General features: G+C 37.9%; 1 protein-coding gene across 5 annotated transcripts in view; it reads right to left on the minus strand.

Moving 5' to 3' along the window:
* RBM33 (RNA binding motif protein 33) overlaps positions 1-22,013 on the minus strand; it is a 108,372-nt gene that overhangs the window by 61,142 nt on the left and 25,217 nt on the right. For 4 of the 5 annotated variants that reach the window (XM_082316148.1, XM_082316147.1, XM_082316150.1 and 1 more), the window contains exons 7-10: positions 18,290-18,461; positions 10,939-11,147; positions 8,837-9,152; positions 3,605-3,663 (exon numbers count right to left, since the gene is read on the minus strand). In XM_082316148.1, the coding sequence (XP_082172274.1) occupies positions 3,605-3,663; positions 8,837-9,152; positions 10,939-11,147; positions 18,290-18,461 (756 nt within the window). The remainder of the gene's footprint in view (positions 1-3,604; positions 3,664-8,836; positions 9,153-10,938; positions 11,148-18,289; positions 18,462-22,013) is intronic. The other variant, XM_082316149.1, reaches the window with a different exon arrangement.

The following is a 22,013-nucleotide window of genomic DNA, read 5'->3' on the forward strand; positions in this document are numbered from 1 at the left end:
GAAATTAGCCTAGATAACAAACACCAGAGGACAGGAACCACGATGGTCCCCCTTGTGTAGCAAGAAAAACCACAGGCTCCGTACCTGCACTGAGGCATCTGCAAGAATTAATAATTTGATCAGAAAACATGTGAAAAGTTCAGAAGACCCATACAACTAGTTTATGAATAAAGTCTACTGTAACCTTCCCTTCAGTCCCCAAAGTAGACTGTTATTTGTGAAATACCAACTGCAACACAGACGGGAACTCGGAAAAAGGCATCTTAATGACTTAAAAGCAAAGGCAGATGATAAAGCAAGACCTTCAGAAGGACTTTGCCAAAGAGGTCAGCTTAATCTGTTCTTCAAACAGTTTAAAGAAAACACACAGTTGGCACTTGCACAGTTCCAGGTTAATTCAAGCACCTGGAAAAATATTACCATCGATTATGCTTGAAGATTGGATTACTATCACCTACAGCCACCTGAAGAGTACTGTGCAATTCAGACAAGAACAGAAGCCTTCGCAGAACTCATGTCTTTAACTCCCAGTTACCACAAGTTCACCAGGTTTCTCAGCTGTAACATGCCTCCATTTATTCAGTCCTAATCAGTTAAATATAGCTCTCAAACATCATTCACACTAAGTCACCTTGAATGCTTACAGAGTAAGTGACAGACAACTTCCTTGCTTGATTCAAGATTACTGTAAATGTTAAAATAACTCTTAAGTAGGGAACACAGCTTCATTCCATTATGTCCTTTCTAGTACTTCCTCTCTAAACGCTTCAGGAGTTAAGCTTTAAGTAGGAAACAATTGAAGAATGAGCCCTATCCTGAAATATTAAAATTTAGATTCAAGGTTAAGTGAATTTAATCAGTCCCAACTCCAAGCAGGTTCAATCCTGATCAACATTACCCTGATTTAGTACTACATTATTTCTTATAATTTAGAACTCACACCAATATGCGAACGTGCTCATTACAACTTTGTTCAACTCTTCAATTACATCCTTCTGCAAAAGGCTGTAAGAATTAACCATTACATGGTTACAAGTCACTTCATTAGCACTAAATTAATAACACCTGGTTTCCAATGGATTTACGACTTGCAATTGATTAGCTCTGATTGAGGCTCTTCCTATGTTCGGAGCATACACAAGCTCTCTGCGCTGAGAGGTTTCTCTCCTAGATAAGACAGGAACTCAGAGGCAATTTTTCCTTCAGTTAGGGCCCTAGCCACTTTTCAGTCTCTCCCTTGCAAGAATTTCATTACCTTTAATTCTTCCACCTCTGCCACATTCAATCAAAATAACCATCCAGTTCAAAGTTAAAGGGGAAAGCAGGCTACAAATATTTAATTCTAACCCCACAGTTTTTTAGAAACAAAGCAATCAGAAAAATCAGTTGACTATTACCCTTTGATTAGGCAATCCTAAAAACAAGAGCAAATTCAAGTTATTACATATCCAGAGATTCTTTCTACAATGAGGAAAAGGATGAATGAACTATAGTCTGGAATACTACTTTGATCTTTTTCAAATGGCTTGTCAAAGTTGTCTAACCATTGCTATATTGCTGTAAGTCAACATTTATACATAAACAAGTGAATTATAATGCCACAAAGGCATGTGACATGTAACAGAGCAAAAAAGGTAGTTTTGCAAGATAAAGCGTTCAAGTCAGAAAGCAAATTTGTCTTCAGCTCAAGAGCTAACATACTACATTCAATAAAACAAACATGAGATATGTACACAGTGACACTTAATTCTTAATCTTAATATGACTGATAACCTATGCAAAATTTATAAAGTACTTCATAAAAGAAGTCCATATTATACCCATTTTTTAACTCAGTGAGTCATGGAAAGATTAAGTAACTTTCTCAGGGTCATATAGCAGGTTACTAGCTGAAGTACAGAAAAAAAACCACCAACACTCAGGGCAACCAAACCACAGTACTAGATCCTCTTAGTTAAGCTAGCCCTCCTCCTCGAGAAAAAAAAATATAAATAAAAATTACACTGACTCTTTGCTAGTGTGTTGTTTACATAAAAAGGCAGCAAGCAGTCAAGTATTTTCCTTCAGGCAAAAGGAGCAAGAGTCCTACAAAGAATGTTCAATCTATTTTATTCCCTTTTAAAAACTGTTGCATGCAAGATTAGCTAGGTTTGCAGTACTTCTCAACTTGCAAAACCAAAAGTGAACAGAATTAAAATTTAATTTCACAGTCAATTTACAAAAAAATTAATTTCCAATTTTTCTACACCGATGTAAACACACTTCAAAGATGTCAATTACAATGCCTTTACAGACATTCCTCCAATTTCTTTTCCATCCCAAATTGTGTTTATTGGCAAAGCAACTTAGTGTCAAAGGAAAACAAATGCAAGATACTTGTTTTCATAAAAAACAATTAGCAGTACTTTTAAAATGGTAATAAGGTCTTCACATAATGCTGAAGGCTGCTGAAGAAAACTATTTCCTCTGAAAACCGCAGTATTTTTTAATAGAAAAATACCTCCGGTTAAATTGTTGATGATGAAATGATATAACATGAATTTACTTAATGAAACTGTGGTTTTACTGCTTAACCTTTTTATACTGCACAGAAGAAACACGGCAATTTAAAAACTCAGTTACTGTACAAAATACAGACATCAGAATTCCTCAGCTAGATGTCCTGTACAAAAAATATTCTGCGTCAAAAACAACCAGGTATGTACCTAGCAATGAAAAGTCACAGCAGGTTTCTGAAACCTGCTTCTTTCAAACACATCTGATCTTTATGCAAGTAATTCACTGTGTGATATAAACATCTATTTTCCTCCTTCAACACTGCACACATTAACAGAGGATAATTTTTTGCGTTTTTTATATATTTGGGAAACATAATACATGAGTCTTTATTTGAAAATATTTAAGGCAATATTGCATCAACTATTTATTCTTTTGCTTATTTTAATACTCTGCAAACCACTTGAACTAAAAATTTAGGACAACAAAATTGTGAAATGATGAGAAAAGGTCTAGAAGTATGTACTCTGCCCATTCACAGACCTAAAAAGAAATTATCAAGTGAAATTAGCCTAGTGAAGCAGCTATGTGCCTTGTTTGTTTTGGAAGTTAGAAACATACGAGAAAGCAAGGTCATGCAATGCGTTTCCAATTTTTTACATAAAAATATGAGGGCATTTAAATGTCTGAAGTAATGATAAAAATGAAATTTTGCTCATTTTTACAATGAAAATATATATACTGCTTTTTAAGCTTAGGGATTATTTCAAATAGCCTTTTATTATATCAAATAAAATCAGGATTCTATTTATACAGAAAGAGTCAAGTAATAAAATGAAGCCCATATTCCTTAAGACAAGATGCATTCATGCCTCTCCCACTGGAGAGACTGGTTCAACAATTTTACAGTTAAACAGAATTAATTCTACTCTCAAAAATCCATTGACCTTAAGCTTTTAACAAACATTTTCAACTGCAGAGTGTATTGTCAATATTTACAAATCCTTAAAATTATATTTCACTAGAATAGCTTTTATTTGCTATATTAATATTTCCTTGCAAATGTATGCTTATCCATATCAGAAAAGAAGAAACAGCTGCTACTCACAGGAAATCTCTGGGGTCCTACAGCAGGTCTTGGCTGGGCTGGAACTGGCAGCAAGGGCACTGAAACAAGAAGCGCCTTTTAACACCATTTGTTTTACCTAACAGTTGTTGCTGTTATTTCCAAAAGCCATTGCAGTAAGAAGCCATGATTAAAAATTTACCCTCACATGTCACAGTTCCTACAATTAACTTTAAGCAACCATTCCCTCCCCCGCAACATGCAACAGGGCAATTACGATTCTCCTAGTTAATTTACATAATTCAATTCTGCATTTTCCAGAATTAAATTGCTCCTTGTTGCAGGAAGGAAAACTAGAATACTTATTCAGCCAAAGATGTCTCTTGGACAAAGCTGACAGAGACTCTAACAATAATTTCATGTTCCAAATGGAAGGATACAACGTTAATTTGTCTTCTCAACTTCATGCCCCTCAATATTTCCTAAGTATCTCCCAGTCTCACCACCAACCTCCCACAGCAAGCATGGGCGTGAGAGGCTCTATCTGGTATAAATCACTGTTCATAGGAGGGTAAAATGAGGCAGACAGTGGCAATTAACAGTAAGCAAAAACTGCTTCATCTGGCCTTGCCACCGTAATGGTACACACAACTGTGATCACTGTGCTGATCTCAGATGAAGGACTGCTATTTCATAAGGAGACACCAAGAGGAATTAGGAGAACCTCTTCCTGAAAAATAACCTCCAAAATTAGGATTTCAGGGGCATTAACCTGGATGACTTGTCTATACAACTGCATTTCAAAAGACGAGTCACAAAAAAAATTTCCCAAAACATTCACTTAGTATTATGGCATAATGCATAAAGTATCTACTGCTGGATCACTTTGGGGACCGAATATCTATTTGAATCCCCAGTATGGAGTGTAATGACAGATTTCCCATTTTCCAGTGCAGTTTTTTTCCTCGTTGAGTTGTCTAAGTGTTAAAAGCACAAATTTTCAACGTTAAACAGAAGGCCTAGAGAAGTTAAATAAAACATTTCAATCAAACAGCACTGAACTTGTTTGCTCATTTACTAAAAACTTTTAGTAAGTTTATTTTTCTTCAATTTGTTTTTGGCATTTCTGAAAGTGACAGGGCTAAACATCGACTTTGTAGACAACTACTGTATTACACTTCAGAGCAGGAAACACACCCAACTCATCCCTTAAACTAGCTGCATTTCCCAACAGAGAGTTTGATAAGATGCCTCAGAAATCCCTTTTTCCTTGGTAACTGAAGCACAAGAACTAATGCATTAGTGGTTATTTTTAGTTCACGTGCATGTCTGGTTTTTATCCACTTTTGTTGAGTACTTGTGGTTAAACTAATCGCACCAGTCTTTCAGCGCCGAAGGACTGTGGGCAAACTTTGTATCAGGTTACATGAGAAAATTAGTCGAATAGTCTTATCTTGGCTTCTAATGAACATCTGTCGATATCGAACAGCCATGGCCACCTGGAAAAAACTGACAGGGTGCTCTTGACAGACCTAGGACTAAAACAGCTCAGGTATTACAGGTCAGAGAGGCACTGAGAAAAATCGCATAAGGTGGGAAATGTAGAGAAATGTCAACTGAACAGGGCACTCGTGTCTATTTCAGTATCCTGCCTCTGGCAGTAGCATACAGAGATATATATTTATGTATTTTAAGCAAATTAATTTAATACTCATGAAAGATAGTAGTTCAAACTCCGTGCCCTTTCAATCCTTGGACACCTGCTGAAGCAGCAAAGAGGTCTCAAAAAAACATTCATTTTCCTGATGTCAAATCTTCCACAGGTTTGAAAAAGTATGTTTCAAAAATAATACACAGCATGTTGTTAGACACTATTTTAAGAAGATTATATTGCTTTTGGCTGTAAACTCCAATGCTGTACCTGAAAAGATGAAGAAGCAATTCCCATATTGATTATTTACGGGAATTATAATGTAATTTTTCCCATCATACCAAACAGCTTTTAAAAGGTAAATGACATACTAATCTACTGAGCTGCCATAAACTGCTCATTAGTTCATATCAATTTTGGCAGCACCACAGTATCCTTGAAATAGTTATTTGTGGTATAAATATTAAGGGGAAAAAAACTCAATACTTATTATCACAGGTTGAATTAGTATTTCATAGTACATCCGTGTACAGTCATTCAGCATTTGTAAATCGATCATACTCAAATTTGGACATGTATTCAGCCAAAAATTACTTATAACTCAAAACTAACTTACAGAATAGAACACAAAGAGAAGAGAAAACTATGACAAGCAATGAAAAGACATGAGATTCAAATGCCACAAAATGCACAGCTGAACACCAACTGAACAGTATCTACAGCAGGTATGTGCAGAGACTCACATAACCGTTTTAGGGGTTTTGATAGACTGAGTCCTTCTTAATCACTTATGAAACTTCAAAGACTAAAAATAGTAGAAATTTGTCTGAAACAAAACTGACTTGAAAGTAGCTATTTTTTTGAACCAAGATTCAAGGCTGGGCAGGGAGATGGTGGCCACTGTAAGAGATTTGCCTTTGAGAGTCAAAGGAATAAGCCAATGACAGGATTCTTCAACTCACTTTCAGGCTGAAGTAGCTGGCTACTAGAACTCTTGTACATGCTATTTTATTCACGTGAAAATTTCGTAAAAATTTACAGGAGGTTTGAGTCTATTTTAGAAAATACTGATATACTCGATGCATTTCAAGACTAACTCAAACAAAAAAGATGTTGAGAAAGTATATTTCTATGATTTGCAGTTAGAAAAAGTGTTCCTGCTGCTGACAATTAGAAGTATGTGAGCTTAATCCTGGCATAAAATTAAAGAGGAAAAAAAGGCCAGTCTACACTAAAACATGACAGTACACCATTAAAATTACCAGAATCTAAGTGTGCATATCATACACTTCCAGACATGGCATTTTTAGTTTCCAGGCATCACAGTTTCAACAACAGAATCCTCATAAACTTTGCATCTATCTGACTGTATTCTCCAATGTCTAAAAACCCTCATGTATCTGGAAATATATTCAGCCAAGAACGGGCAGGACATCATCAAGAACATGAAGGCAATCTGATCTTTCATACTTCCTGTTACCCTAAAATAAATGATGCTGCATGTGAAACACATCCTAACGTTGTCAACTACCAGTCTCTGCCTATTGGGGCCTCAAGCAGATGGATTAAACCGAGGAGGACCCTTTAAAAGGAAGTTTAGAACAGGTCTCCCTACTCTGGAATTTCTGTCTACCGTTTGCCTGCAGTAACTGCTTAAAAGTTCATCTTAGTATGCAAATGCCATTGAAGATTTTAGAATTATGCTCCTCTTCCCTGAAGACGACTACTGATTTCCCACACATTTTTCTTAGGTGTGCAAATGTATACTTTCATGTAACATAACCGTACTGCTGCAGACTGAGATGGCCACTACTCTCAGCCACTGCAGAAGACTCAGCTTCCCGTACACGCTCTCTAATGAAGATTAAAATTCTACAGTGTTTTAAAAGATTGCATTTAATAGTATGCTGCACACCTATTAGCAGAAATATTAGGTAGTCTTTCTGAGGATTCCTTCAGTAAAATGGACGGCACAAAGGTATTTCATATGAACCAGCTGCCATCAATGTGTGTAGCAAAGATCTTCCCCACTGAAATACAGGTCTTACACCGTTCAAAAATGGATCACTCATTCTCCAAGGCTGCTCACTCTGAGAGGACAACTAGACTTTTACCAGTCAAGAAATGAATGTGCACACGAAGTCAGCAGTTAAGATTAAAAAAAAAAAAAAAAAAAAAGGACTACACATCCAATATTGAAGATCTCCTAACATGCAGGAGGTACACAACTTTTAGAATGAGGATCTGAAAGTAAAGATAGAAAAAAAGACGATGCTCAAGATAAAGCAAGGCCTCTGGAATACCCACGGTGCCACAGATGATGTGGTAAGGCTGAGACAAGCCTAAACCCACCTGATAATGCGAAAAAACCTCAGACAAAAGAAAGAAGATACACTGGTATACTTTTAACGTTAGGCAAAAGCAAAAATCCTCAGTAACCATTGCTGGCATTAGGAGGAAAGTTGTTCATCTAGATGCAGAAGATTTGTTGACTGTTTCATGGGGGGAGAGAGGACAGGCATCTAGCGTAGTCTAAAGACAATTTTTGCTTTTCACAATACAAGAACTGTTGCTTCGGAAATGTTAGGAAAATGCACAGAAGGCATACATCCAAGACTAAAGTACCTTTTGGACTGCTTCCAGATAATCTGTCCTAATGCATAATTTGGTGGGAAGCACTGGTTTTATTAGACAGGAAAAAGTGAAATAATCTCTACAACGCAGCTACTATGAAGCCATCTGTGAGAAGCCTAACAGATCTCTATCAACTGGCAATATCCTACCCTGCCAAATTCCTACCTTTCATTGGTCAAATAAATGAAGCAAAGATAGCACTGGCTTGGAGCTCTGCCGATTTAAACGTGTGAAAAAAACCAGAAAACCTAATGGTAAATATGTATAAATATATATATATGTATTTCTTTACTTTGCCTAGTCGGAACAGAATCACAAATCAGAGCTATATAGGTGTCTCTTTATTTATCCTCTTAGGGATTAAACACTTCCCAAATAAGTTGTAATGTTAACAGCTCTGCTGAGAGCTGCCCTAAAAAGTGTAGCCCAAAGAATCCTTGTGTTAAGTTAGGGAAACAGTGTACTTGCAGGCTGCAAATCAAACAATCACAAATGTGGCACTGAAAGGAGAACTGAGGGCAGGTATCTTGTCAAGCAAGGATAGCAGCTGGTACCTTTCCCAGAGCAATTACAGTGCAAGGAGTGCCTCAGTGCACTCTCACTGAAACAGGTGGGTGGTCATTCTGTGAATGCTTCGCTGAAGCTGGAATGACATGGGAAATTATAAACTGCAGTACTTACCTAGTTTTGAAAACTGACGTTTGCTACTTTTAAAAAGCATATTCTGTTTTCAGTTCCCATTTTTACTGCTCTTTGCATGCTTTGCAGTAGAGTAACAAAGATGATAAAGAAGTTGAAAAGGCTTTACTATTTCAGCTGGCCACAGTCCAACAACATTATGTCTTACTTTAGGCAAAACATTTGTTTCAAGCTTAAGGAAAATCAGCCTGAAGCACATTTCCATGAAGTAATAAACAAATTGTTGCATCCCTGGCAAAGAATAGGATGAGTCATGCTCGCATGACTGCGAAGGTGTTCAGAAAGCTCACCTTGTACAGGTGTCACTACTGTCCCCTTGAAATGCGGATTTATGTGTATGTTCTTCGGTTGCTGAGGTGTCACTGGAGGTGGAGTCATCATTATTCTAGGCGTTTCTATCTGAGGGGGCATATGTAGCCCTGGAGGAGGAGAAGAATGATGCTGATGCTGTAAAGGAAGCAGAGATTGTAACTGTTGCTGCTGCTGCTGTTGTTGCTGCTGCTGTTGCTGCTGCTGCTGCTGCTGTTGTTGCTGTTGCTGTTGTTGCTGCTGGAACAGACTCCTAACAGGTTGCTGGTGTGTTGGAATTAACCTCTGTGAATGAGTCTAAAGTCAGACAAAAGAATAAAGTCAATAGGCTTTACAGTTAAAATATCCTGACATAAACCAGCACAAAACCAAGACACCTTTGGAGAACAATTAAGGCCAAATATGAACAGAAAAACTTCTTTCCCATATCATCAACTGGAACTGTTAAGAACCATCAGCACAGGAAAGCAAAGGAACAATCGAAGACATTCATGTGAAGGAGAGGACGGCAAAGACCAAGGAAGCACACAAGGAATGCAGACATTCATTCACTTATTTTTAACAGTGAAACTGCCTAGTTTCATATGTAGGATTCTGCATATGTCACTGGAAACTGTCGTCAACTGCTATAAGGTATATGTGATGACGACTAGAAATCTGAGTCCTAGTATCAAAACAAATCCGTTAACTTTTGTCTCATGTATAGAAGAGCCTCTCTGAGAAAACAGACCTAACAGTAGCAACAAAAGTCCAAATACAAATTAAGCTACATTAGGACATCTGTGCAGCCCACCTATCCATACTGCTCGAAGAAAAAACTACTTTAAAGATACCTTTCAAAGGTACCTTTCATAACATAGAAGAAAGTCTCCTGCTGCTCAACACTCTCAAACACAAATGGCCAAAATCAGCTATAATTAAAAAAAAAATCATGTTTCTCTTCAGACATTCTTCTGCTTCTGAACTCACTGACACCAGATATCAGTCCTAGCCCAGTAACTTCCAAATGGCAGTGCAAGAAGAGTCCCAAACAGGCAACCTTTTAGCAACAAAGATGTGACATCATTTTTTCAGCAGCCATATACATAAAGCAAAGCAGCTACAAAGTATGCACAAGAAGAAGATATTGTGATGAGCACAATATGTTTACAACATTTAAGATCAAAATAACCAGCAAAGACTGCAGCAATACAGAAAAAAATTATTCCACCTTCACTGTTTTAAAAGCACGCAATATTCTACTGCAGAGCTCTCAACCGCTGAGATATCCACCGACTCCTGCTAGTGATCAGCACCTAGAGTTACTGCTGTTGGAAAAAATCCCCTTTGTTTAATACAGATGACCTTGTCCTGCAAAGACATACACAGGCTTTGTTCTACAATCTCAGCTTCCAGTACATTTTATGACAGTTAACAAAAATAAGTGTGGGCTACCTCTTGATCACACACTTGCTGGGTTTTTTTTTTTTTTTTGGATGGAAAAAGTAACATCTTGTAGTTTGTGATACAAAACGTGGCGGGGGAGTCACAAAGCTAAATTTCATCTGAAATCCCAAAATACTAATTTATCTAGTGGTGATTACCTTCCTATGTTTTTCTTTGCCTCTATGGCAGCATGGTAGGTATATACAAAGATTTTTCTATAAGTATCAGCAAAAACATTAGTTTGACAAAAAACAAGAAATATTTTTACAGAATCATATTTTTTTAAACTAAATTACTATTCATAATGTGGGACTGAACATGCTTCCATCTTGCACGTAAAGGACTTCCCAGAGGAATTAACTTTTTGGTCCATCCTTATGCAAACCAGTAGGTAAGCCTGATTGCGTTGTATGAGTCGAAATCCACTTTTCATTTGGAGGCCCTGAGATTCCTCAAGTTGAGGCTGGTAACAGGACTAAGCACATACTTTCACAATCACCATGTTATGCAAAGCCCACCTTGCCTAACAGTGCCCTGAAAGATCAAGAAGTGTACATTGGAATATATATTCCACCTTTGTAAAGATTCATGATTTAGAATGCATTCCTCCATAATTTCCTGAAAGTATGTTCAAAGAATACTAAGGATTAAAAGGTACCATTGTCGATGGCTGGTTTGGCAGCAGTGCAGGCCTGTGATCCTTCATTCTTCCCCTATCATTATTGTCTCGCCTTTGTTCTCCCATTCCGTGGCACATAACTGAGCCTCCTCTTCGCCCTCCTCTCCTTGAGCCATACCGTCCCTGTTTAAGCTGCCTTTCCCTCTCTTCAAATTCAAGTAATGCTGCTTTGGCTTCTGCAGAAAGTTCTGTTAAAAGAGAGAGATGGGGAAAAATATTTAGCTTCGTGCTGAAAAGATGGAAAATATCTGAAAAAAAAAAAAAACATTCCTAGAACTATAGAAGCATTCCTGCAACTAACAAAATTTGCAGGCACTTTGATCTCCTTTAGGTGGCATGTTAACATTTCATTGAAGACATCTTTAAAAGGAAAAAGCACACAGATACTTGTGTCTGTTGCACAGTCAAAAAGCAGCAGGTAAATGAAACAAAGATGAACAAAAAGGTTTGGGGGTTTTTTTTGTCGGTTTTTTTGAAATGCTATTGAAGTTTGCCTTATGCTGCAAGAGAAGGCTGTGGCTCCTATCACATTTGTGTTATCCTAAACAACATCTCACTTATCTGCAGAAATGTCGGGCAGCACAGTGAAACCCCCAGTAAACTTTACAGTAAAAGATATGTTGAGTCCTCTGTATAAATGGATTTTATCTGCCAGACTCTTTTGCACATTGGCCTGTTCCAAACAAGGACTTTCTGGTCGATGAAGTGTTTTTACAGTATGTAATTACTTAATATTTTATCTATTATAAATGGTTGAAGAACCAACTGTACTTCACAAGTGATAATTTCACTTAGAGAGAGCACACTTCAAAATCTGTGCTCAGCTCAAGTCAAATACACGGCCACTGATAACACCCACTCAACTCACACCACAGGCAAACACCAGACAGTACCCAATGAAGACTGCCAAATTTGCTTGAAACCTGGGACAATGCTGATAACATTAAGAGAAAACCATGCAATAACAGGCCCAGGTAATCAAATTACTTGGAAACCTAGAAAAAGTCTACAACAAACTTCAGGAAACACACTGTGACAGTATGAGCAGTGCCACTCACCAGGTGTCAGTTACGTAAAGGGGATAAACTTTAACCCAAACGCAGCTGAGGATTTTGCCATGTGCCAGTCAGATCCCTTGTTACCCTCTAAAATTCACTTCTGCCTCTAACAGGGCAAAATTAAGCTACTCTACAAGAAACACATTCCTGACAAATAAAAACATATTTTGAATTCATAAAAATGGCAGTTAGTGCAAGAATTTCATTTTTCCGTTTAAAAAAATCTGCTCTTAATGTTAAAGGAGACTGGGTACAGGGACCGCTTTTCAGGGCAAAGTGGTTTTACTTGCTAATACTACACATAATGGCTATAATATCTGAACACCAGAATAAAAATAGTTTGTATCTGGCAGCTGAGACACTACTACAACGCCTCCGCATCACTACATATCCTCCATCAAGAATACGTAACGGCAGCAATTAGAAAACTACTACAATTTTTTGCAAGTCTAATAGCCAAAGCTACTTAAACCACCATCTTAAACATCTTTGTAAGTAATCTCAATTAGTCTTTGAGGCTGAGGATTGACAGAAGGGCAGAAAAGGGCAAGGACCGTGCGTTCCCACTGCGGCAGTTGTTCTTACTTGGCTACAAAAACTACCTGCACGACTGAGCTGCAAAGACTGTAAATTTGCATGGCCCAGTTTTCAGAGGTATTTAGTACCTCCAGAAAGCAGGGGCTTTTTGATTTAAAAAAAAAAAAAGTTTAGAACTTGCTGACAGCCTAAGAGCACAGCAAAAGTGACAGACTTCTAGAAGCCCAGGATCTGCCATATAGTCTCCGATTTCATTTCTGCATGTTGGTGATGAGACAAGTTTCTCAACCTCCTTTTCTCTCCCCTCTCTGACACCGCAATTAAGTGGCATAAAGCCTTAATTTACAACCACACCAGGTATTCTTATGAAATGCTACCTTTGCCCTAGCACCTGCCTCGAGAGATCGGCAGAGCCCAAGACAATTAGGCTTTACCAGGAAAATCTCAGAGCATGCTTAGAAAGGGGCAAGGAATCACACTCCCTCAAGTCTTAGTACGGTATTAAATGTGCACACTATGGATTTCTGAGAAAACTTAAGACAAATGTACTCTTGTCCAAAGCAATTAAAAGCATTAGATGCGACTAAAACAACCACCTTATCCATCTTTAGATGTCAGGGATGAAAAAAGCTGATTTAATGAGAAAAATAGAGCTCTGGTTTCAAGCCTCCTTCCTGTCCACACCTGAAGCAAGTTCAGTTTCTTCACAAGCTTGCAAGTGTGAAAGGGCTAATGCGGACTTTTAGTTGGTCTGCAGAAAAGACAGACCACTAGCTCCCATATACTTATGGGAAGAAATGGTGCCATTACATTGCAAAGCAACAGCTCTCCTCCCTTTAACCAGAGAGGATCCAAATCCTGCAAGGCGTCCTGGGCGTGCTGCTAGTTGGAAAGTCTTGTTTTCCAAGAACAGGACAGGCAGGGCAATTTTTCTGCCATCTTCCACACTACAGCCCTGAACTTGGCAAGGTAGTTTGGAAAACAAAGTTCAGTCATTGCAACAAGTACCTACCACTGATACTCGTTCAAGATGATAAGAAGCTATTTCCTATTAAACAGATTACAAGTCACATGTGAGAAAAGCAATTCTTAATGAACCCAGGAATAGAGCTAGGCTTCCTACAAGGCCAGATCATGTCTGAGTCTCCCAGCCTCTTGAGCACATATTGAAGGACACTGAATACAAACAACTTTAGAAGAAAGAATGGGCTGCTCCAAACAAAATAACTTCAGAGGGCTGTGCTGATTAAGCTTGGGGAAGGGATGACAGCATCCAGAGCAAAGTCAGTCCTGATGATCTTCAATCTGCAGGTACTTTTCACTCTCTCTAAAATGAAGACTAATAAATTGTTTTCCTACTCACTTCACACAAGTTCTCAAATTTTAAAGGCTGTGTCTTTAAAGACATAGTCCACGTATTCAGTTTTTCAGCCAGAAAAGTGAAACTGTGTGTAACACTGACCTTGGAAAAGATATCCCAACCAAAACAAAAACCCCCGTGAATTCACTGCAGCAAGCATCATTACATGCATACCACATCTATGATGACAGAAGTACAATATAACCATTTGATTTTACAAAAAAGAAGTAAGATTACATTAACATCAAGCACACTTCCCCCACAACATGCCACTGAAGGCAACAGTGTCCCACCTGTGAAGAATGTTGCTTATACACAAAACTGCAGGTTCAGAGCCTCAGAGACAGACTGCAAAAGTGAAGACTCATGCAGTGAACTAAACTTAGGGATACCTCAAGTGCTTTATATCGCTATCAGTCACCACGCAGCACAATATACAGTCAGCTCAGTTATTAGGTGGGCTGTTTATCGAATTTGAGAGCATTGTGCCACACATACAGAGATCAAGGAGAGGAGATAGCGTGGAAGGCAGTTTTGCAGGGAGGGGAGCATGGAAAATAGCCCGTCTTCCCTGAAAGCAAGATCAGACTGCTAACTAGAAAAGAGGTGATGAGCAAAGGAAGAAGAGATCCTCTTTCCCTCCCTAGACTCTTCCAAAACACAGCCAGGTATTCACATGAAAAGGCCCACTGCTTCTCCCTGGCTAAGCGCTTGTGTGCGTTGTGGCCAAAACACACCGAGCCAGGCTGGATGCTGCCGTGCCCCCTGGACAGCGTGCGCAGGCTGCTGCGGCACACGGCCACCGGCTCCTGCCTACCCCAACCCTGAGCACAGGTCTCTGCGGCTACATCTGCCTTGGGTGGCTCCCTGAGAGCAACAGCATTTCAAATCCCCAGGTTTGAGAATCCCAGAATGCCTTTTATCCTGGATAACGCAGAGATTTACAACATAAATCACATTCCAGAACAGCTATTAAAAAATATATATGCATATGCATTTACATATATATGCAAACTAAATTAAGGAAGAAAGAAAATGTTTTCCTTTGTTTTAACTTGTTTTCTCCTCATTATCCAGACTTGCAATCTGATTACACTATGAGCTTCTGCACACACTGCAACAGGACAACAGTGACACCATTCATTTTAATTTCCTAGTTTTGCCTGAAGTCTCAGCCACTAGTTATCAGAGCGAACATAAGCCAACTAAGCAGGATGTAACAAAAAGTACCATCACATCCAGTAACCTTTGTTATCACTTTGCAAATGGCTCTGCATAAGTGTAGGGTTTGGTTTTGTTTTTTAAATTAGGTACAGAGAGAATACTCTAGTTTGATGATGCCAAACAAAGCCATTTTTCTTCACATTCCTTAACAGGTAACTAAATCCAGAGCATAATGACAATTCCAACTCTGAGAAGACTTTAACTACATGCACTGAAAGAAGTCAAATATTTCTCATCAAAGATGATAAACTCAGTATCTCTAGAAATCAATTGCATAGTTGTCCTACAACACCTCTCCTTTAAACTTTTCAAAAGCACTACTTACATTATCTTGGATAAAGAAATGTCTAGAAAAGATCTCAGATACATTCATGAGAATACTCCATATTTTTACATATTTTACCAGCACACACTTATTCTCATCTTGACTGTACAGTTCTCACACACAGTTAATGCAGTGAATCAGCAATTATTTTTCTAGTGTCTCTAAGTGTCAAGATTAATTTCACTATTGCTGGTAATAAAATGGTTTCAAATGACATCTTTAATCAGCAAGTAAGAATGCACTCCTCCAATAGAGACAAGCTGTCACAAAAGGTCACCAAAATGTGACAGGATGGAAATTACGTTTGTAACTTCAACTGAAATGTTAATTCCTCTTTAAGTGTTTTCTCAACTATGTTCAGATTTTAAAGTAAAGAGATGTAGATCCGCAATGAAGTTTAATTTTTAAACCAGTAGCATCTGTAAAAATTTGCTCTATAATCTCAAAAGCAAGCAGATATTCATATGCAAACAACAAGTATTTATTTGTTGCTTATCTTTCCACCCCATGGTCAATCATTTGGTCTCTTTATCAATAAATTAACATGAAAAACTAGTATAAATAGAAACCACTTCATAACAGCAAGATTGTATTTTTGCCAAAGATTAGTTTCAAAAAAAGCTCTTTCATTATAGATTCATCCACATTTGCATCACCTTTTCCTTATATCTCAGAGCTATATCCCAAATCACTTAAACTTAAAAATAAGTCTAATTCAAATCACTGTTCCTTTAACACTCAAGCTCCACTACAAGGTTTCTCCTCATTGGCTGGTCTTGTCTTCACATTAAACTATAGAGTAAATCCACAGATATCCAAAAATGCATGCGATTGTCATTTAACCTTGCAATTATGTGCAGAGATGTAGCTATTCCAGTGCACTCTTGTTCTTAAAATACTCTGTTTTGTAAAGCTACCAGCACCTTTTGTATAAATAAGATATAGTCTGTTTGTTGTATGTAGAAATATGGTCTTATAGCCGAAAACACATTTGGAATGCACCTCAGCTAAAATATTCCTTGCCCATATAGATGACCATGTGCCTCTAGAGGGTTCCTTTCAGTCTTATTCTAATCGGAATCCATTCCTGATTATTAAAACAATGCTGAATAAAGGCCCTTAATGCACACTTTGCCTGAAATTGCAAGTAAGAAGAGCTAAATACAAACAACAGATGAGAAAGATCTTGATTCAAAATCATGCACTGACATCTCACTCACAGCACAACATGGCCTACACGAACACCACTGTGAGAGTCTGGTTCAGCCTTTGCAGCTGACTCCTTGCTGCTCACGAACAAGTCCTCTTAGCCACAGCACCTTTGTTACAGAATTAAGGCTTCTTAATTTTTGCAGGCATAGTAAAAGCCCAAATTCCTTGCAACCGAATTAAAGAATTAGGAGGCTATGCAACTCAAAAGAAAAATCCTTAGAACTAACATCCCTTGCAAAGTAAAGCTTTTAAGGTAAGAGGAAAATTTCATCAGGATGAGTTCTGGCAATCTAGGTATGTGCTCTAGGAACGTAATTCCAAAATGCCCTTTTGTCCCAAAGACACTGACCCATCTGGAAAGAAAGCAGAAGCACCCAGCCACCAAGCTCACACTGCATGGCACCCATCTTAAAGCAATCCCGTGTAAAGAATTCATCCCTACAGTCTGGCAAAACTTGAAGTATCATCAAAAAAATACATCTTCCTCCAGTGGTATCTGACAATTAGCCAACAGTATCTGACAATTTGCCTTCATTACCAGTTCACCTCTCGTGCATATCTTGATTCTCTTCAAAAGATCAGGGCTTTTTCTCCATAGTTTGAATTGATATTTTGGTTCAGTAGCAAAACTACGAGAATGGTACACCTTTCTGAAAGCAAAACCTAATATCTGCCCATCTCCCTAATATCACCTTTTTAATTTGACTTTTTATTATTATTTATTATTATTACCACCATGGTAAAGCCAACAGGAAGAGGCAATATAGTTATCCCCAGTGGGGCAGGTACAACACCACCATCAGGACACATCAGGGGTCTTCAAGTTAACTCTCAAAACCATAAACCAATGTGATTTTATTTATAGACTAAAGAAAGCTGCAAATCTACTGCTTCTACTGAACTAGCAGTGGCGAATTCATTAGCTACATGGAGCAGCGTTCCTAGAAACAAACACACTTGTGTTACACTACTCAAATACGAAGAAAATACACCCTTTTAGACACTGCCTAAAGAATCAAGGTGGTGTAAAAGATCCAGATTGTTCCATGTTAGAAAAGCTGAACCCAGAAAACAGGGGTTTCCATATTTTTATAACACACTCCCCAGCAAGCTACAATTTCTCTAGGCCAATCCAACAGTAGGCACACAACGGTTCACAGCACGCTTACGTTCCTGGGGGAAAACAGCAAACACGCAGGTATTTCACAGCAGAACAAGTAACAAGATTTGTGTTATCAACTGAAAATCTTCCAACGATGGAAGTCCAAAGGAATTCCTTAAAATGTATTCCACCACAATACACAGTGAAGCACGGATCAGACAGCTGCCGCTTGAAAACAGGAAAGCTTTTAAAGACAAAGGTCTCAATGAACAAACATTGCACTGGTTTTCAAAATATGATACGCTTCAACATTATTCCCAAGGAGACAGACACTACACGTACTACAACAGACTACATATGACTTTGGACAACTTGGATATAGGCCAGTCTAAATCAGAAGGCGACCGTTCTACCTTTTGCCATTAAACTCTTTTCTAAAAGCTTTGGCAAGCCTGTCTTTTACTTTCTTTTATTACAGCTCTTCAAAATAGTCCATTGCCACAAAACCTCACCCAAAGTTTCTGGAATGTTTCTCCTTTCTCTTGTCACATCTGAGAGCCTAATTATCGTTCCTTCTTTCCGTTCAGTTTTGAAACGTAATCGTCCAGACTCTTCGTCATCATCCTCTTCTTCATCAGATTCTTCTTTTGTTTCTTCTTGAAGTTCCAGAGATTCAATAGCTGCCTGAATCACAAAATAGAGGACATGCAAACTGAAAAATCTACTTTCTTGTGATCAGTGAGTGTCAAAAACAGCTTTCTTTAAAGGTCCCACTATACAAAATTTGCTGGCATTACACATTGTTCTCATACATTACTCAGTAAACATTTAAGAGCTTGGTGAATTTTCTTAAAATTTAAAGATCTGAATTATATAATAAATTATACAGTAAACTCTATTGAGAAAACATATTTTGCTGCAATATTTCAGGGAATATGGAAACTCCAGTTAGAACCACCATCTGACTAGTAGCTACTTTTGCACACAGAGTGACATTTTATCACTGACTTGACTAAGATGCAAACCTGGGATACCACAAGATTCAGGTAATACAAACATTAAATAACTTCTTTTTTTTTTCCATTTTATAACAACTGTCAGTAGCAAAACACAACAAAAAACAGATAACCTCACATCTCAATTTTTTTCCTGTAGATATGTGTAAGTGTACTTGTCTTTACTTTTTCTACTCCTTGAACACTTCCCAGTTTTAATTCAGCAATTGATGAAGAGAATGGAGAACAGGATTGGATAAAATTTGAATATACTAAATTTGTATATTGGAATACGACTCCCTTGTCCTTATTTACTTTCCAGTTCTCTCCATAACAGAGAACATTTATTTAGATGAAACAGTGTCCTAAATGAAAATGGATCACTCTCCTTCAAATTAAAAAAAGGAAAAAAAAAGTCAATTTCATTTTCCTGTGCTGGCATGATAAAATTAATGTTCATAATGTTACACAAGTTATATTTGATTTCTAGAGTTGAAAATTCTAAGTGTCCTAATATAGTACTATTTTCCATAAAATATTTGGTTACTGTGTGTTTGGTTATTTCTTGTACAAGCCTACTTGCTCATTTCTTAGAGCGTGCACATGCATTTTAATTCTTTGCAAAGCCACTAAATACATCATAACTTTTATGTGGCTTGAGGACAGCTAAAAAATGAGCGAAATAAAACATGCAAAAAATTGTTTAATGTTCTAATTAACAAAATTGGTGCAGTAATTCATATGAAAAAGGCACAGCACGTGTGTCAGTCAGGTGAGCAGATACTAAGTCACAAATCAAGAAAAAGAATTAATGGCAGAATGGTGCAAGAGACTGCAAATTTCCTTATCCAGGAGCCCAACTTCATCCAAAACCAAAAAGAAACATAGGAAGCAAGATCAGAGACAGGATCTGGCAAGACAGTTTCTACTTTAAAAGACAGCAGCACACCATATGAACTTCTGCTCAAAGCTTCTCCAACTTTGGTCTGGCGAATAAATGATCTGCATGCTTAGTTACTGGGCTACTGATCTGAAGTTATTTTAATTTTATCATCTCCTTATCTCAGAATGTGTTTTATCCATTCCAGGCAAACATTCAAGCACTACATTTCCTGACCTCACAAAAATGCTTTATGATACAGCTAAGAGAATAGCCAAAGTTTACAAAAAGCTTTAAGGCTTAATTTTAAAAAAATATATTTACTTATATAACAGCTTTATTGTATCAAAAAATGCAGCTAACAACGGACAGGATAGCAGGCAAAAAAAAAAAATATCCTTCAAGACTACAAGAAATCCAAACCTCAAAAGCAAACCCAAATTGAGCACAACTGGTCTGATTAACATAACTGTGTATAATCAAAGCACCTCTGAGGAAAGGCAGTTGAGACTCATGGAACAGAGGAGGGATGTTAGCAAGGAAAGAGATGCTAACATGGTTTAATAAAAACAAAAACAAGCGAGAAAGACACAGTTAGCATTTTACTTTCAAAATAGGGCCTCCCAAAAGAGAAAGGAGTAGCAACCTCTCTATCAAATCTATGTTTTTAAATACCATAAACCCCATAATTTTACTGTCCCAATGTTATCTTTAAAAACTTCCCCTTCAGGATCAAGATTCGAAGTCAGAACTGTTTTGCAAGACATGCTCTCTCACCACACTGAGCCTCCTGCTTTACTTCAGAGCATAAACCCCAGACACATCCACTCTATGTCCATGCCCCTTAAAAGCTACATTGGAATTCCAGTTTTTATTCACCAAAACTGGTCTCAGTCACATAATATCATCTGTGAGTGCAAAACTTACTCACACAAGGTTCTACATGTGGCTCAGACTAGAATGGTTAATGCAGTCTGCATTGTCCTGAAAAATTTTGCAATGCTTTAATGAAATGCTACAGAAAATATCTGTGGAAACTCCGTTGCCTTTTGATAATTATTCATTTGGGGGGAAAAAAAAAAGGTATCTATTAAAAAAAAAAAAAAAGCAAGTTGTAACAGACTACAAGACTTCTTTCCTACGCAACAATAAAAAACATTTCTCAAACTTTTCTAGACCAGAACTATTCTATTCTTAGCTACTTAAGGCAATTCTGTAGTCTTCTGAGTCTAACTCACTTAATTCATCAGTATAACGCTCATGCCACCTATTAACAAACAACAGCCGTACAAGTGTTAAATATCAAAGACAAAAAAAAAAAAATCAAAGGAGCTAATGAAAAAGCAGGCACCAAGGAAAGGCAGTGCTCGAGAATGCTAACTGACCCATGTCCAAGTCTGATTACATGTATTATTGAGGGATTTATATTAGTTGTGATGGAGATACAAACATGTCTGACAGCCAACCATATGTTCTCTACATACAGCTCCAGGAAAGGTTATCTGAGCTGTGTAGGAGCACACACCCTTACCCCGCAATTTGTTCAATAGCTATAGCATGCAAGACTTCTTTAGATCGTCTCATCTTTTCCAACTTCCAGCCTAACAGGATGAGGTGTTTTGCCAAGATTATAGTATATGAATGGATTCTATGTTTCAAAAGAAATTTATACAGGAAAAGACACAAGTGCAGACATAGAATTAATACATACTAGTACTTACAGGATTCTATTTAATAGTTGCTAATCACGAACATCTCTGAATATACATAAACAGCCCTTGAACAGCCACTTGAGGTCACTTGACTGGACTAGCCAGCCAAGGCTTCTTAGCAGCTGTCCTCAAAGGCAGCTTAACATTTCCCATTATGACACTTTACACAAAGCTACCAAAGAGCTTTGCTGACTCTTCCTTATGAAGAAAAATAATGACCTTTCTTCTATCACAAGGTCAGTCTCTTCTGCCATCCTCATTAAATAATTATGCCATAAATCCCAGTCACTGACCAGAACTCCCCATGCTGGGTTATGATCTGCTATGGAGCAAGACTGAGTGCTCCTGCTCCAAACAGCTTGTCATGCAGTTGCAGGACTGATAACAGACATAGCCCAAGGAAAGCAGGAGAAAACACTAGTCAGCATGATAAACGCTGATCTTAGCACAGGATCCTCCTAAACACGGAACTGTCAAGTGTTCAGGAGAGTTTTGTGCCAGAGTGCTATGATTTACAGAACAGGTAAGCACTGTGAAGGCTAAACCAGATGCCTTCCATGTGAAACATTATGAAGGTGAAACAAAGAACTTCTATTAACTACCTAGAAAATAAGCACTGGAGGCTTCTACCAGGGGCTAACACTAAAGC

Source organism: Platalea leucorodia, assembly GCF_965183815.1.
Source record: "Platalea leucorodia genome assembly, chromosome: 1".
NCBI classification, from domain to species: Eukaryota; Metazoa; Chordata; class Aves; order Pelecaniformes; family Threskiornithidae; genus Platalea; species Platalea leucorodia.